Source organism: Rhipicephalus sanguineus, chromosome 1 (genome assembly GCF_013339695.2).
Source record: "Rhipicephalus sanguineus isolate Rsan-2018 chromosome 1, BIME_Rsan_1.4, whole genome shotgun sequence".
NCBI lineage: Eukaryota > Metazoa > Arthropoda > Arachnida > Ixodida > Ixodidae > Rhipicephalus > Rhipicephalus sanguineus.
Genome location: NC_051176.1, coordinates 211,550,760 through 211,567,834, shown reverse-complemented (window position 1 = coordinate 211,567,834; position 17,075 = coordinate 211,550,760). Strand labels below are relative to the sequence as shown.

Genomic DNA, 17,075 nt, shown 5'->3' with positions numbered 1-17,075 from the left:
AGGCTGGCCTCGGTCTTTAGGAGGGGGGAATGTGGGGATCGAGAGCGTCCTCCTACCTGGCGCCTCGTTCCCCAGCTGCCGCGCGCGGGCCGGCCGCGTAGCCCGGGCGCACTTAGGCACCGGCAATCGCCAAGATGGCGGCCAGGGCGCCTCTGTCTGGGCGAGCCAAGCGTCGGTTCCGTCCCGCGCTGGCATGTCCGGGCACGCTACGCTGGCGCGCTGCGCGGGCCTACGTCACAACGCAGCGCCATTCCCCATTGGGCCGCTGGTGACATCCTCCTCTCCTACGAGCTAAGATGCGCCCGACGATTCGCTCGTGGCGGCGGATGCTCTCAGGCTAGCACGAGGGGTTGACGCGCTGCTCTGCAGGCGGCTTCTCGTTTGTGTGCTCGACTGCTGCCCTTTGTGTGATAGTCGTAGCGCCGCTGGCAAGCGTACTCGATCGGTCTTGCGGAGTTCCCTTTCGGCCTGCAAGCCCGTGACTGTCGTACTGTGCTGCATCTTGGGTTAATAAACCCGTGTTGTTTGTTGACCTCCTGCCTCGAGTGCCTTTTCTGCGCCGTGCCGGAGAATCGACGAACCCGGCCGTAGCGTCTATGTTCGCTGCGGCAGTGGAGAACGTCGCGTCCCTTGCCGGTCGCCTCGTAGGGTAAGCTTTGTGCTAAACCTATCTCCACATATGTTAGTATGGCAAAATGAAAGAGTTGTACATGTTCTACTTTAGGGACAACGATACGTTGCCGGTCATTAGTAGTAGATTACTGCAACGATGCTACAAGATGAACCAAATTTTAACAAAGCCACACACAGATGACTGATGTTATTCCAATACTGAAGGGTAACAGGGGACACTTCATTGGAGCTTAGATGTTGCTTTAATTACCTTATCACCCCACCGAGATGGTAAGGTGGGCTGTAAAACTGAAGTCTATCAAACTTGACATGTGCCTGTCATGTTTAATAACTGAAAACACATTTCATTGGTCACACATGTGCAACACTCAAAGCAAATGAAAATAGCTTAAAAACAGCATGTCTATAAGTATTAGCAAGAAAACTGAAAATGCTTGCCTACCGTTGCAAGTCGCCAAAGTGCATCTCTGAAGGTTTCAAGTGCACCTTCTCCAATTAGCTCAGTGTCGAAGACCTCCGCTACAATGATGTTTGCTGCTTCTTCCATGTCTTTGGCTGTTGAAGGACAAGGTCAAAAGTAAAAGGGATCAAAATTCCATCATATGCTGTGTGTTACACTAGTTTTTAACAATACTTTACAATAATAAAACTTTACAGTCAGTAGCGATATTTACGTGCTTTCTTTCTGTTGTATCTTTGCCATTTGTTTTTTTTTTAACACGCTGCCCTCCTTGCTTTGCCTGGGGTGCAATTCTAGACAGAGTTTAATTCCGCCACTGTCAAGTCTTGATTGGCCCATAGGCCTGCTACAGCTTCACTAATTGGCTTGAAATGCCGCCATTACGAATTTTGAGCATATGGCAAAATTTGAAAGTGTCTAGAATAGCACCTCTGATTAAGAGTTCAGAAAAATTAAAGTACTCCTTCCTCGAGCATGGTCACCTGACCACTTGCAAGACAACAGCTCATTGTCCAAGAAAAACTCAACTTTCTTTGGCTGCACCGAATTCCGACCTGACACTGTGGTGCCATTATGGAAGCATGCATGTAGTGAGGACAGTGGCGTTTCTTAAAATCATATTGTTGTCTGTTGCACGTCACAACTTATTCATATTGGAATATGAGGATCATACCAAGAGTGCATTATTAACGCTATTCCTGTTATTTTTTTTTCCCTGTCTGCATAACGAAGGACTGTTGTGTTCATTTACTAATACACGACAAAAAACACCCTGAAAGTGTAGGCACTGAAAGGGTTAAAGGATACATCCAAAGCCTCTGCCATGCATGCAGGACTAGTTGCAACTTTGGTGCTTACAGGTGCTGTGTGCCTGCCGTGCAATAGATGCAGTTGTTCATGCACCTAATTTTTGCTTCAATGCCACTCTACCTTGCTATAATTGAGGTTCTCGAACTATATGCAGAAGCTGCCTAAGCATTATGGAAAAGGTTGACATGTGAAGTTCCATGATTCAATTGCTGCACAGTAGGCTATGAGAGTGTAGTGAATGGCTCTAGGCAAAATATGGCTACTCGATGCTATTTATGTGCACCTCAATTTAAGCACACAAACTCTGATTGCTCTGGCGAGTGGCTGCCATTTCACCTCTATTAAAATGTGGCCACCATTGCCAGCGGACAAATTTTCAACTTTGTGTATAAAACACCTTAGTGTCAACAGCAGGTCTAATGAGCCCACGAATGACAGCAAAAGAAGTGGACAGAGGAATAGAGTGCCAATAACACACACCTGATACCCTTTTTATGTGACTTTTAGCAAAAATAAAGCGGGCGCGTTCTACAGCAGCCAATGGCAAACAAACACATGGAGAAGTTTTTTTTTTTTTTAATGGGGACCGAAAGAAGTGGATTGAAAGTGCTGATCTGATAAATCACTGGCACAGAGGCCATAGCTCGACTGTGTTGCCAAATGCATGTAGTGGCATGAGTAGAATACACTCGCACTGGCCATAAAAAAAGGAAGGTAGGCCAGGCTCGAGCTATGATTTGAACATTCTAGGCCACTGGACTGAAACGACATAGATGCATCACTGCTGGCCAGTCACTGCTGTTAATCACTTCTAAAAATAAATGTGGTAGATGGCCTCTCTCTAATGACAGTCTACATGTCGACGATGGCTTACTAGTGTCACCAAAATTACGCTATTTTTATGTTCTCTTGTTAGTGCCTAATGGGGTCAAAACAACAGGATCAGCAGGAGAACTCAAAAGTACGCTGAGGGCCATGCAATGACTAATCGAACAGAAAATAATGTGCCAAAATTATGTAAAAAACAGCAGTTTGAATTCAGGGCAAAATGTAGACAAGCAATGTTCCAGTAATAACTAAAGAGCAGCAAATGTACCTAAGGAGTCATGTATAAAACATACAGGTTCACCATTAGAATAACACTATATGCAATGGAAAGAAAAATGCATAACATTTTTCTTTCCGTTGCACATACAGTGTAGCGTACAATTTGGTGATTGCACATACAGTGTAGCAAACAATTAAAGCGCAGCAAATGATTTGTGAGGAGATGAAACAAGAAAACAGACAGGTATAGGCTTCAATTGTGAATGGCAAATTTGAAGCAAAATTTGTTTTGCTTTTTTCAGAGTGTGTGCATTTCAATGTCAGATTGGGAGCACATTATGTTCTGCAATCACTTCATGCAGCAGTTGGGACCCCACTGCCAGAGGGCAGCTCTCTGTGGCAAAGCTCACAGACCACTTTAAATCTACCAGTGAAATTCAGCACAAGTTCAGTTGCTGCGAGACATGGGCAACTGCAGACATGCAGCAGGACTGGTGCAGGATGATTATTATGAGGATCCTGCCTGCTCTTTTACTTTCTCTATTTCTTCTTTCTTTCCATTTCACAATGAAAGCACTACAAGCCTCCTGGTGTTGGGGTTTATAAACACAACTGGATACGATTAAAAGAGTAGCAACACAAAACTTCGAAGGCGAGATAACTCGAGATAGATTTGTGTGGACAAACATACATCTGCAAAATATCAGTGCCTAATATAGCCTAGAACCGGCTACGTCAGGTGTCTCAAACACGCACCCCGCAGACCTTTCACTTGTAGCCCGTTCTGCACATGAATGTCATCATGCCACATTTTTTCTTTCTTAACAAGTACCATCGGGAGACTAAAATTCACAACTGCGGCCCGCCAGCTGAGGCGAGTCTGAGACCCCTGACCTACGTCATGAGCTTAAGTTGTCTGCCATGCTCATTACACATGCTCTCTGCCACAGTTGTCAATGCGGTGTTCAAGTGCACACGATGCCGCATGTGGTGCACTACGTTGTTTTGTGCGCTTGCACTGCCAGCTGTGTTTACAAAAAAAAAAACTCCATGATCCTGCCTTTGTGAGCACTCTCTCAAACCAAAATTGTCACTGGCCATCAAAAAAACATTTCCAACTTACTAACTATCACGCACTCAAGTAAACAAGCTTTCCAGCCAGATAAGGCCACGATAAGGGGGTCATTAGCTTATTGCAACATGGAATACAAAATACGAAATATTTGTGTCAGCACTTTATCATTCAATGTGTAGGTTAAAAATAAAGTTAGGCAACCAAAAATGCAACTAGGACAATCACCACAACTGTAAAGTTATGCCCAAAAAGCAACTTCGATATAAAACAGAAAGAGAGAAGGAGCAGAGAACAGAATAAAGACAACCATTTCATACCTGGTCCAACTTCTACCTGTGTAGATCTCTTTGGAATCAGGCGTATTTTGTCTTTGAGGTGGTTGTCTTTCATAACTTGCTCCGCACACTCTGCAACAGGCTCAAATGCCTTTTTTCAACAGGAGGGAGAGATGGAAAGACAAAAAGTCAATGCATACAACATGGATAAACTATATCATAGAACTAGTACTAGGAGACAACTCAGACAAGGTTGAACATAAAGGAGTAAGACTGGAAGGGTAAAGCCCATCACGTTCTGGCTCATTACTTGATGCTCATCCTTGTAAAAGTACTTGGCTTATACCAGCGCAGTAAGACGGATTTATCACTAACTAGCCCAATTTCAAGAACTGTTAATAAATCGCTTTTCTTAAAGCTTTGACATTAAAGTGACCCTGAAATGGTTTTGACAATGTTGTACAAACGCATTGAGCCAGTAGAGCGAGTCATAAGGACCATTAGCAAACCGATTTAACCTCTCTGCATAAACTATGATTTATTACAAGGCTTTAAATCTGTTAATTGCAGCAGCTCAGCCAAACGAGTTTTCAATCACCCACTTCCATAATACATAACATGGAAGTGTTACATAACAGCGGTGGTCGATGTGATTGGATGTCCAATCTACGTCACCATTTTTCCAACCTAAGTGCAAACAAATGTTGCTAGTAAGAGTTGAAACACTTTGTAATTTGTTTAGTTAAAAAAAAAAAGCAGTAACAGAAAGAGAATACACAATCACAATTTAATACCAGACTTGGGGACCTCCGGTGGACAGTGAGCATGTGTTACAACGTGCTCAGCGTCTACGTGAGCTCTATGACAAGTGTTTATCTCAAGGTTTCTTTTTTTTTTTTTGGATACCATGAATTGCCCTAGCTACGTAGCGGGCTGCTAATCTAGTGATTGGTGACATGTCAAGCTGCGACACTGCATAGCAGGGTCACTTCTTCCCATCGGTGCAGTGAACGTCGGCCACTCGCAATCAATCAACACCACGGTCCATGTGTCTGTGGCCACAACTTCACCCCCAAAGACACCATCACACTGCTCGTGCTTACGTTGATCAGTGATTGTTTTCAGGTACTTTTACTTTGTCCGCATACTTCGTGGCATTTGCAGATTATCGGCATACCGAAAAATAAAGTCTGAGTAGCCGGCATTGTAATGGTCCGTGGGGTGCAATGCTCAACCACACGTTTCCTTCTACGTGGCCTCTGCAATCCACTTCAGCAGCGGGCCGTCGCACCGCTGGAGTTTTTTTGTGGGGGCTACGCAGAGAGATGTGGAGCTCAACCTGTCGAATGCACTGCCATCGCCAGCGACAACTGTTCTTTGATGAGTTAAGGAGTGAAAGCAGTGCCGAGAAGGAGGGTAACATCTGACTGCTCGTAGCTGCCTTGATACAAGGTATTCCAAAAAAAAAGGCGGGAGTAAGAGGAACATGGAAGATACGCCAACGTTTTTATGGAACAGTCAGAATCAGAGCTTTTCAAATTATATCTGGTAAAGCCTTTCACCTATCTCCGCTACACAGACGACATATCTATTATATGGGAACACTATTATATGGGAGCACACTAAACGCATTCATTGACCATTGGTTTCACCTTAGTATGAAATATTAAGGTGAAACCATGCGCCATTCGTCCAGTGAAATTAACTTTCCAGACACGACGTTACCTATTGAAACAGGAAAATTAAAGCTGCCGCTCCACATAAAACCAACAGATAGCCAACATTACCTAGATTACACTAGTCATCACCCAAGACATGCTAACAAAGGATATTTGTTGGACAGGCAAGATGTATAAGAACAATTTGTAGTGAGGACGGTGACTACGTTCACAACTTAAGCAACCTAAAAGAAACATTAGTTGAAAGAAATCACCTGCATGACGCTCTAAACAAGGTCTACAATGAAGCATGTAAATCAGATAGGAAATCAACACTAGCTAGAGGAGCCGCCATAGCGCAGCCCAACCAGCCGCTAGCATTTATAACCAAATACTCAAAATGCGCTCTCAAACATAAACAATGTCCTCCACAAGTATTAACCAATATTAGCAAGCAATGAGCGCCTTAGAAAAGAGTTTCCCGATATACCAAAGGTCGTGTATTGCCGCAATAGGAACTTTAAGGACATGTTCGTGCATGCAAAAGTAAATCCTTATTCTACTGCCCACATAATACCTTGTTCTTGTCCAAGATGTAAGACTTGCAAACACCTTCAAGGTGACGTTATAGTTAAAACGCACCGCAAGTGATTACGTCCATCATATAAAATCTAGTTTTACCGGCACTAGTTCAAACGTTATCTACATGATTGAATTTTCATATTGTCACAAACAGTACACTGGAGAAACAGGACAGCCTGTTAATGTTAGACTAAACGAGCATCGGGAGGAAATTACCGAAAGCAGTAGCACAGCATTTTAATATAGCAGGTCACAACTTTGATGACCTCAAACATTACATACTTCATTCAAACTTCAGACGTACTTCCGGTCCCCAAGAGACAGAAAATATAAAGAGTCATACCTTATTCACAAGTTTAATACACTGCAGCCAGCGGGTATAAACGTTTCAAAGGGGGCTCTAGAATTCATCCGATATGGTACATATGCAACGAAAACCAATGAGAAATAAGTCCTTCTAGGAATTTACAACCGTGCCTATCCCTGTGCAGTTATCATTGTCAAGTGGTGCTTCCTTCTGACAACCGTAATTCAGTGAAACTACTACCTCCCCCGCTCCCCACCCACCCCAGTTTTTTCTTTTCACGGACTATTCCTTTTTCCTTTTGACTAACTCAATTCAGCATGCTGGCCCCTCCTTCTCCCCCACCCCCGTTTTCGCAGTTGCCCTCTCCACCTCCTTTGTTTGGGTTGGAGGAGAGCGTAAAGCATATACACATTAATGCAACGAAGGTTGAAGTTTGCGCTCGTCCTGTTAACACTGTGTCCCGTGTATTTTGTAACGTCTCCCTACCGTAAGCGCATCACCAAGCCATATACACATACGCGTTAAGGAAAACAGTTGCAGCCTTGAAGATAAGTCCGCTTGTCGAAACGTCGGCTCCAGCACACCCCCTATTTACAAATTTTTCATCAATGCAAGGTATGTCATTTAATTTATGGTGCAAATGATTTAATAACACTGTTGCCCAAATGCTGGTGAAATAAAAAAAAAAAACATTTCAGGTACCCTTTAATGCATTTAGACTGAATTGCATTCTTGACATTTGCTAGCAATTACTGCTTAACCCTTTGCGGTCCAAAACTTTTACCCGCTTTCCGGCTCTACCGGTCCGAAACTATTTTGCCAGTCTCTGGCGCCGCGAAGAAAAACACAAACTGTGGAAGAAAAACTCACAGGATATTTATTGGTTGCTCCTGCATTCTGCAGGCAACTCCTTTAGCGATATTTGGGCAGCGTATGATACCGCTAAAAGCATTTTCTTGGGTGCAGGCCAGGGTTGCTACTGTTCCCCTGTGTGTCAACAGAGGTGCTGTCTCCACCACCGCCATCGTCGTCTTCGTCACTCACTTCAGTCGAATCACTTTCACCATTGTCTGGTGGAAGCGCGTAATCCTATTCCTCATTAAAGTCATCCTCGCTTTCGCTAAGAGCACCACCGTAAAATGCACGCGCTGAAAACGTGACCATGCTTCTCGGCGAACTGCGCGCGAGTGGGTACATTCTGGGCTCCGTGCTCAACACAGTGCTGCACCCTAGTGTAAAAAAAAGTAAACCTCAACAAACAAAGCTCACTGGATCCTCAAGAGATGGCACTTGATGTATACAAAAAATGCGCACGACTCGCAGTGAGAAAACAGCGAAATTTAAACCACGAACACCCTGGTCGAAGGTGCCCGACAGCGGACCGCTACGGCCGTGTAGCATTGTCGGGCACTGCCCGACAACGGACCGCAAAGGGTTAATAATTCTATGCAATGCTAATCATTCTATTTTTTCGCGAAGCAGATACCGTCCTACAGGGAGTAGCGCAGTACGATTCTAAATGCTATGCACTTTTAGCTGGAGATCTACGAAAATTTTTCTGTTCGGCAGAAAAAATGAAAAATTTTACATATAAAAGAGGACTGTAGGTGGATTGAAAACACACAATAAAGGTAAAAATGTTAATCAGTAAAATCTGTAAGCGTAGTCAGGAATAACATAGTGGTGATGGAAGCTCCGAGTTGGCTTCTATTTGTGCTAGTATTCCTAGAAAATGACTTGGGGTGGTGCTTTCAAGTGACTAACTGGAATTTCAACCTTGAACTGATTTACATGCAACATTAAATGTGAATAGATGAAAAGAGGAAGACAGTCAGGGCAGGTATGAACTGATCAGTGTTATAAAATTTGTCTGCACAAATACAAGAATTTCACTTGCAAATCATACATACTCCCTATATCTAGCACATGCTGTTCACAGATGCTGCTGCAATTGGTGCCTGATGGCTTTATGTTCAGACTTGTTTGCTCTTCACGCGGAATTCTCAGTGGCAGCCTCGTGATGCTCCAAAATAAACAGGCGATCAGTGGAAGAAGCATTGCAGGCCACGAGCGCGCGATAGGGCCCAGCATAACTTCTTGTGCAAACGACGTTAATCTATGGGTAGGCTAGGCTTATTCAGGGTCTGCTGTATAATTTAAGCATGTCTTTAACAATCTACGAGTAATCCAGAAACATAGGTATGGGTATGAGCACAAGTGAAATTGCATCACTTGACCTAGGTCCAACCACTGCTAACAATTAATGACTTGAGCTGGTAAACAACTTGCGTGCTATATTGTTTATTCAACACTCACCACTGCGATGTCCAGTTAGCAAACACAATGAAAAAATAACAGAGAGGTGGGCAAATTGGTTTGGGTTCATAATGATGTAAAGGGCAGTGCTAGAATGAATAGAAAAGGACGAGAAGACAGCGTATGTCTTGTATTCTTCTCATCCTTTTCTATTTGTTCTAGCACTGCCTTTTATGTCATTATGAACACTGAAAAAAAAAAGGGAGTGTCTAGCGTTACGTCTAGACGTAACGGTACGAGCCGTTGCAGTTACGTCTGGACGTAAGAATAATGAGTCTTAAAAGTTACGTCCAGCGTGGCAATACAAATACAGCCCATTAGACCTACCGAACCGATTGGCCTCAGTGGCGCAGCGGCTAGCGTGTCGTGCTCGGAACTGCGAGGGCGTTGGTTCGAACCTCGCTGCTGGTGCAATTTTTTTTCTTTTTTTTTTGTCTCAGGTGTTGCTGAGGTCTGTTGCCAGAGAAGCGCGACGCGGCTCTTGGGTTACGTGCGCCTCCGCCTGCCCCGAAGGGGCAGGCGCGCTGGCTAAACAGCGCGTGGCCGCGACAGCGGCCAGTAGCGCGTGCCCGTGACCCTGCCAACCGGCCATTGAGCGTTAGCGAAATGGCCGCACTCGCGAAGCGAGGGTGAAGCCACGATTAGGTTGCTGCGCCCGAAGGGCGCAGAGGGCCTTCACTGAGCAACAGGAAAATAATGTACTCACGTTTGTGGAAAGCCACATGACTAGAGTCCCTAGATTTTCCCTGCTCTTCAACAGGGAAAAATCTAGGGACTTTAGTCTGGACGTTACGATTGCGGTGACTACAGTTACGTCTGGACGTAACCCTAGCAACAGCCAAAAAAAAAAATGTGGCTAAAATGTTTTCATGGGAAATACCCACACAAACGCACAACTGCCCTTCCAAGCGTGGCAGATCACTGCCCTTCTACCCACGGCGGCGCCTCTGGCGGCAGCTTTTGTCCCTATTGGGCACGAGGCCCACCACTGGAGATGCGGGCTCTGCAATTGCTGTGACGTGCAGGGTTGGATCATGTGATCTCGCCTCACTCTGGCGAAGGGAAGCGGACGGTTGATGCGTTGTTTTTAACCGCGATTTCGTGGCGTTTTTTCTTTTGAACAGCACTGTTTTGCTCTCACTTTATGTCTACGGAACCCTAGAGGCTACACAATGCGGAAAAGTGCAGTAAAAGTTACCGTTGGCCTGGTACTTTTCTGCTCTGTGCCACAGTGCGCTATACGTACGTGAAGGAACCAGGCGTGAGCTTTCACTTATACCCTGCCTTGCAAGAGCATGATGCCGCTGTCACCTATATTTTTTTATTGTTATTTCTAGCACATGGGGTTAAAAACTTAAAATGGACACCCATCACGAATGCTGCTCCCGCATGGGAGCCTTGTTCACAACGATAAATGAATGCGCAAACAGTCCGGTTATGTATGTTTTAAAATATGATGTAGCAACATGCGTACATGTGTGGAAAGTTGCCGTCATTATGTTTAAGCGTGTGCGCTGTCGTCCGGATTGTCAGAGATTCAAGATTAAGCCGAGAAGTCCAGCTACTTTCTCTCACCGTTATTCTTGCCCTATTCCAGCCTATTTCGTGGCCAGTTGCTTCTGCGTGTTCGGCCACTGCTGTTCGATAAAACCTTCTTTCTTACATCATACATGTGCTGCTTGAATCTTTGCTGAAAGTTACCTGTCTCGCCGATGAAACCCAGTCTGCGTACCCCCCCCCCCCTCCTCAGGTGTCCATTTTAATTGTCCTCATGTGACACTGATTCACCTTCTAACAGCAGCAGCGAAGTGTCATACTGCTTATCAATGAAGCTGTAAAGGCTGGACGCTGGTATTTTAGCTGAAACATAACATTGCCATTTAGACCATGGTAATCCACACCTTGCAGCATGCTCATTCAAGTGGGCAAAGTAATAAGGCCGGCTGGCACACGGTGCATTTTCTATCGCAATCGAGCCCCATTGGGACCATATTTTTCGATCGCGATTGACCCCTTTGTAGAAGCTGGAGAACTGAGTCAATCATCGAAAATTTGCATCCCTATGTGGCTCGATGGCGATCGAAAGCGCACCGCGGGACAACCGTAGAAAATTTGCGCAATAAGGAGCAAAAGGTAAATATTAAGATCTTGCCAAGGAGAAACCTGTGCTCATGTGAAATGTTATCTAGCTACAACTCCGAATAAGGCACGCACGTGCGTATCTCTTGCCAATCATATTGGAAAGGTTGCAGCTGCATGCAGCTCTAAGCATGCTTGGTTGCTTTCCACAAAACGGAGAATCCGCTTGCGTCGTGCTTCATAGAGATATGTGTGCTAAAGAGTAATGTAAATGTGCGCATGCTTGTTGTGTCAGCTGTGGCTCGTTTTTAGATGCTAACATACAGTGAATGAAGTTACATGGTTGCATGCATTTCTTGGAGCAAAAATATGTGTATTAGACGCAAGCACACGCTATAGCCTATTTGATGCTTCAATTCGACACAAGATTGTTCGTAACCTTCTACAAAAGCAGCGCGCTCAGCCCCCGTGGCTTCCATGTAGGCGGCCATAGCAGACGACCTCAGCAGTCAGGGCGTTGTCTAAGGTATCATGAGGAGCGTAACATTTTTTCAGATCAGGTATTTAGCACACCGTATGATCAGTGACGAAGCCGTTGCAGTATTTTACTGATTTCATCGAAGGGAAGTGCAACGAGAATAATAATAGAGGAGACGCGAATGCGGCTGCGGACTGTGCGGGAGAGGGCTGGCGGAGCAATCCAGCCTTGCATATCACAGGGATGCCTCCGCATGGTGGCGCCAAAGTATGTCCTCGCGCCCAATATGAAACTTTGGTGGGAGTTTCATAACCAGAAGAAAAGTATTAAAGGACTGTGGTATTACTCACATACCAGCCATATTTAGTAATTTTTTCATGAGTTGCAAACTTCATCGCAATGTGGCTTACATGCAGGTCCGGGAAAACAGTCATGGGTGCCAAGTGAAAGAAGTTTACAGCCTGATAACAGGGAGAGCCTAAAATCGAGATGGCTAAAACTAGATGCTCATGGCAAAGTCAGGGGGATTGGAGGGTTGGTTTGTGGGGTAGAACTCCGCCCTAAATTTTCTCCTTTTGTATACATCTATTTACACGCACTCACACAGACACACTCATGAACACACAATAAGGAGGTGGGGGGTCGGACCCCTGCCCCCACCTTGCATAGACGGCAATCTTGTGCCGTCTATGCATCTACCTTATTTTCTTTGCCTCATTTGGGTGCATTAGTTGAACAAAGGACCATTTTTAATAATGTCATGCAAGTACCTAAAAAAAACCACAAAAACAAAACACCAGCCGCAGTACACTGTACTTTGTTCACAACGCGGTCGCCGTTCCCAAGGTGTTTCAACCATTTCAAGTTGTCATGTCAGCTGCTATGGGGTTAGGTAGTGGCATTCTCTCATGACATTTTCGGTAACTACTTGAACACGTGACCATAGAAAGCAGGGTCACGCACTGCTGTAGAGAGAGCTGGTATGAGCAGGTCGCTCCACGCACGCTGGCGATACAACAAAAATACAGCCAACTGCTGCAAAATATGCGGTGACAGAACAGTTGCGTCTTCCGAGTGGAATGTTTTCGTAATTTTTCCCGATTTTTGTTCAATACCCTTTCAAGAACACCAGATGGTAGAAATTTCAGGAGTCTACTACTTCATGCCTCATAATGATATCGTGGTTTTGGCATGCAAAACCCCAGAAATTATTAAAGTGACTCATTTGTGCATTACAAAAGCAAAACACAGTAACAAAAATACTATCAATGTAGATTTGCACAAGAAAAGTGGCGTCCTAAATTTAAACAACATTACTGCCGACTTATTGGAAAGTTTTCAGCACCAACTCAAAATTTTCTTTCACAGAATGGAAAAAGAAAACTACAAATTTTAAACATGGATAACTGTCCATAAGATTATATTGATCGTTATTTTATGCATTGTCCATGAACACACACAATGTAGCAGGGTCGAATGGTTGTGTGCTGAGCGTCTCCGATCCTGACCCCGTGGAGCTAAGAAAAAGGTGACGATGACTCCACTTAGTGTCAGGTTAGAGATCTTCAACGATGTGAAGCGAACTTTAAATTCCATGATCATCACTTATACAGGTGTCACACGGGCAATTTTGATCGCGATCTGGGAACCAGATCGCGATTTCACTGACGTCGATCCTGATTAGTTTGAATCGTGTAGCGGCGATGATTGTTGATCGCGATCAAGAAATACGATCCAGATCGACCCTGATCGCGATCAAAAGTGCCCGTGTGACACCGGTATTATTTGGCGAGACGCCATAATGTGGGCAACGCGCAAAGGAACGCTACTTTGGTTAGGCCACCAACCATACATATGGACTAACGGCACTAAACACAACACTTTCACGTGTATTTTACCAATAAAGTTTTCTACTATTCGACTAAGAAGAACGCGAAATTCATTGTGCAATGACAACAAGTGTCGCCCTGGGAGTAATGACATCTACGCGCTCTGCGTCGACTCTGCGCGCTCTGCGTCGTATTTTTGTCGCTTTTCATAGTGAGCAGAATCTGAAGATATGACTTGAAGGCGTTATTGATTGCAAAAGCATACCTCGCAGGCGTACACAACTTCAGCACCGTGCCTTGCGGCCATCATCGCCAAAAGACCTGAACCGGTACCGATGTCCAGCACTACCGCGATGTTTCCAGCCTCATGGACTTTGTCTATAGCTTCGCACAACGCCAGATGGTACTTTTGGTTCTGCAAGACCAAATCAAGACAGTAAGCTTCGAGTAATCACAAAGTACGAAATCGCGTGCAGAAAGCAGAAAAGAATAAAAAGTGCGCGTTACTCGTTCATGGTCGTGGAGCATATCAGCGAACGCCGACCTGAAAGAACAGAAACGCAGCATCAATCGCGTCCCACAATGCAGCCTGATTGACGGCAATTGTCTCACAACACGCTAACATGAGTACAGATATGAAGGGTGCATGAGTTATTTTTTGCGCTCGTATTAACGTGCTGTCGAGATCGTCAAAGCAAAACATTAGTCGAGCAAGATTCTGGCAACTTACCTAGCAATATCTTGCTGGCAGTCAAAATCTTCGATAACATAGTTTGACTCGCTTACACCCGTTACCGGGTTTTCTGTCATTACTACTGTTCGCTCCATTTGTTCAGTAGCCGATCACGTCTCTTCAAACGACACTGACGCTGCTACGTTAACGCGGGGTGACAGCGTCTGAGCTGCGCACACCACATGTGCTACATTGAATGGAACCCACGTGCAAACGCTACGGACACTACGGACGCTACTCCTGGCAACGGGCGCGACACTAGCGACTCTAACAACAAAAGTAAAAAAACATGTGCAGTAAGCGTGAATTGTGTAAAATAGTTCTAAACACACTATTTTATTAATAAATGCTCATAAATTGAACGTTATTGTTATTGCAATTTTAAATGACAGTTGGCGTCATCTTCCGTGTCCTAATGTGCGGTTCCCGCGAAATATCTGTCGCGGCGGCAACCAACGTGTGGTCGGGTGTCAAGTCAATGTTATGTAGTGTGGTTCGCAGTTTGACTGTACTGTCTTGACAGTTCATTAGGCGTTTATGTATTTCATGTGGAAGTGAAGCGTTGATTTGAACACGAGCTCAGTGTTCGATGTCAAGCAAGTTTCCCGGGAATGGTACGTTAACCATTAGTTCGTTATCGCGCTTTCCTATTGCTATTTTGAGTTTTCAGAGCATTACCGCTGGCATTGTCATGGTAGCGGCATAAAATACGTCAAATGAGCGAAATCCTGAATGATACAGGACGTGCTTGATAATTTGCGGTCTTCTTTTCTTCTGCGTGCATTGGCAAGAGTTGAATCTGACGATTCAAACGGAGTACCAATGATTGTTCGCGGGCCAGTTGGTACATCTTGAACATGAAACAGCGCGCTTTCTGTTCTGTCCTGTCTAAGCGCGCTGTTTCATGTTCAAACGGAGTACCTATGCTTCTATTGTAGAAGGTCATGTTGCACGTCGTATGCGCCCTCCGCGCATCTCGATTGATAGAAGTCCACAAATGCAAACGCTTAGGTAACTGCCCTACTGTGTTTCTCTTTAGGGTGCCAAGTACACGACCGTATGTTTAGACGATTGCAGCCAAGAGATTACGTACAAAATTTCTTTGCTGCATCACGTCAAAAACGTGCTCTGTGCCCTTTATTTGCCATGAACGTTGTGGTGCTACCGAAACATTTATTAAATGCGAAGTGTAGGCGAGCCTAAGGGGGGGGGGGAAACCGCCTCGCCGCTATTCACCTATGAGGGGGGGGGGGGGGCGCAACTTTGCGTTGGCTTTTCGCGCAACTGCGCATGCGTCGTACGCTAACCGCTTGCGGGCTCCCGTTAAGTGACGGAAATAGCGGGCCGCTAACGCTAACTCAGCGTACGCTATTCGAAAACTGCCTATTGACATAATAAGGAGGGGGGGGGCGCAATGTCAGCACCATACATGACATAATTGGGAGGGGGTGCGCTGCGACGAACCTTCGCCCCCCCCCCCCCTGAAGGGGAACCCTGCGCACGCCTACGATGCGAAGCATTTCTTATACCCGTGTCACACGGGCGTTTCGAAGGCCATTGAACCAATGGTCCATTGGCTCAACGGGGATGCACGCGCTGCCACACGGGCAGTTTCGGAGGCTATTGAGTCAGTGGCCCATCGAGTCAACGGAGCACTCGAAGACACCATTGAAACTTCGATGGCCATCGAGCGGCGGAAGCGGAAACAGCGTCACCACGCCCTCTCGTTCCCAGTGTGCTGATACTCATGATTAGAAAAGGAAAAATTTACCGAGTATACATTAAAAGTAGTGTGTTTGGGCGTTCTAACTCATTTACTAAAGTATTTGTGTCATTTGGAATGTAGGAATTACGCATACTCGCGATAACAGCAGCAGCTCATCCTCAATGGCGTCGGCTACCTCTTTCACTGCTTCAATCCCAGCATCAAGCTGCATGATCGCAGCCATGTAGAACACCATAGCGGCCTTGTCATCTGCTTCGCGGTCCCTCATGACGGCGGAACAAGCACGTAATTAAACGAAATGAGTACACGCAACCGCAAAACCAGGCAAAACGGCAAAACTACGTACTACGTGGCAAACCCAGAAAAGCGGCCGGACGCGTAAAGCGGTTGTAACGTAGCCACAGTTTCGCTGTTCAGCAAACTTATAACCAACTCTGCTTATAGCTAATAATGCACTTATCATTGTGTATAAACAATTTTTTTGATATTTTAGAACAAAGCAACCCACAAATGTGTGCTTTTAAGTGGATTTATTTTAGTTCACTTACGACGACATGAAAACGAAAATAAAATTAGCAGCGCCACAAAAATTTCGCGAGAAACACCTGAATCACTCAACGGCCGTTGAAAACCGTCGTGTGGCAACGCGAGAACTCCATAGAGTTCAATGGAGTTGTAGCATTTCGATGGCCATTGACTCAATGGCCTTTCAAACATGCCCGTGTGTCACAGGTATTAGCGAACCCAAGGCGCTTTAAGCGTTTCTATCTACGCTCCAAAAGAGAAATGCTGCACCGGACCTGCTCCGAAATGGCGCTGTTAAACTGAAAACAATGACCTTTAAGCACATGATCATCCAGCGAGCCTAAATAAAACAAGCTGTCTAGTATCATTATATACTCGCGGGCAACTTTTCTTGGCGATGAAGAGAAGGCTGCAGAGCCAAACTACGCGTCTGCTACCACTGAAGAATATAGTCCCACAATTGCGTCCGTGTTTTCTGCGTGAGAATTAAAAACATTACTTTATTTTCTATGGGACACTGTTTGAAAAAAGGTGCAGCACAA

The 17,075-nt window shown here is 45.1% G+C and overlaps 2 protein-coding genes across 2 annotated transcripts in view; one reads left to right on the top strand and one right to left on the bottom strand.

Annotated features, from left to right (window-relative positions):
• The window catches only part of LOC119406698 (protein arginine N-methyltransferase 7), a 68,469-nt gene extending 53,971 nt beyond the window's left edge, over positions 1-14,498 (bottom strand). The window contains exons 1-5 of the mRNA XM_037673430.2: positions 14,280-14,498; positions 14,057-14,093; positions 13,815-13,964; positions 4,343-4,451; positions 1,076-1,188 (exon numbers count right to left, since the gene is read on the bottom strand). Of these exons, the coding sequence (XP_037529358.1) occupies positions 1,076-1,188; positions 4,343-4,451; positions 13,815-13,964; positions 14,057-14,093; positions 14,280-14,377 (507 nt within the window). The 5' untranslated portion in view covers positions 14,378-14,498. The remainder of the gene's footprint in view (positions 1-1,075; positions 1,189-4,342; positions 4,452-13,814; positions 13,965-14,056; positions 14,094-14,279) is intronic.
• Positions 14,499-14,715: 217 nt separating this feature from the next.
• The window catches only part of LOC119406690 (DNA topoisomerase 2-binding protein 1), a 65,071-nt gene continuing 62,711 nt past the window's right edge, over positions 14,716-17,075 (top strand). The window contains exon 1 of the mRNA XM_037673425.2: positions 14,716-14,896. The gene's annotated coding sequence lies outside the window, so the exon portion shown is untranslated. The remainder of the gene's footprint in view (positions 14,897-17,075) is intronic.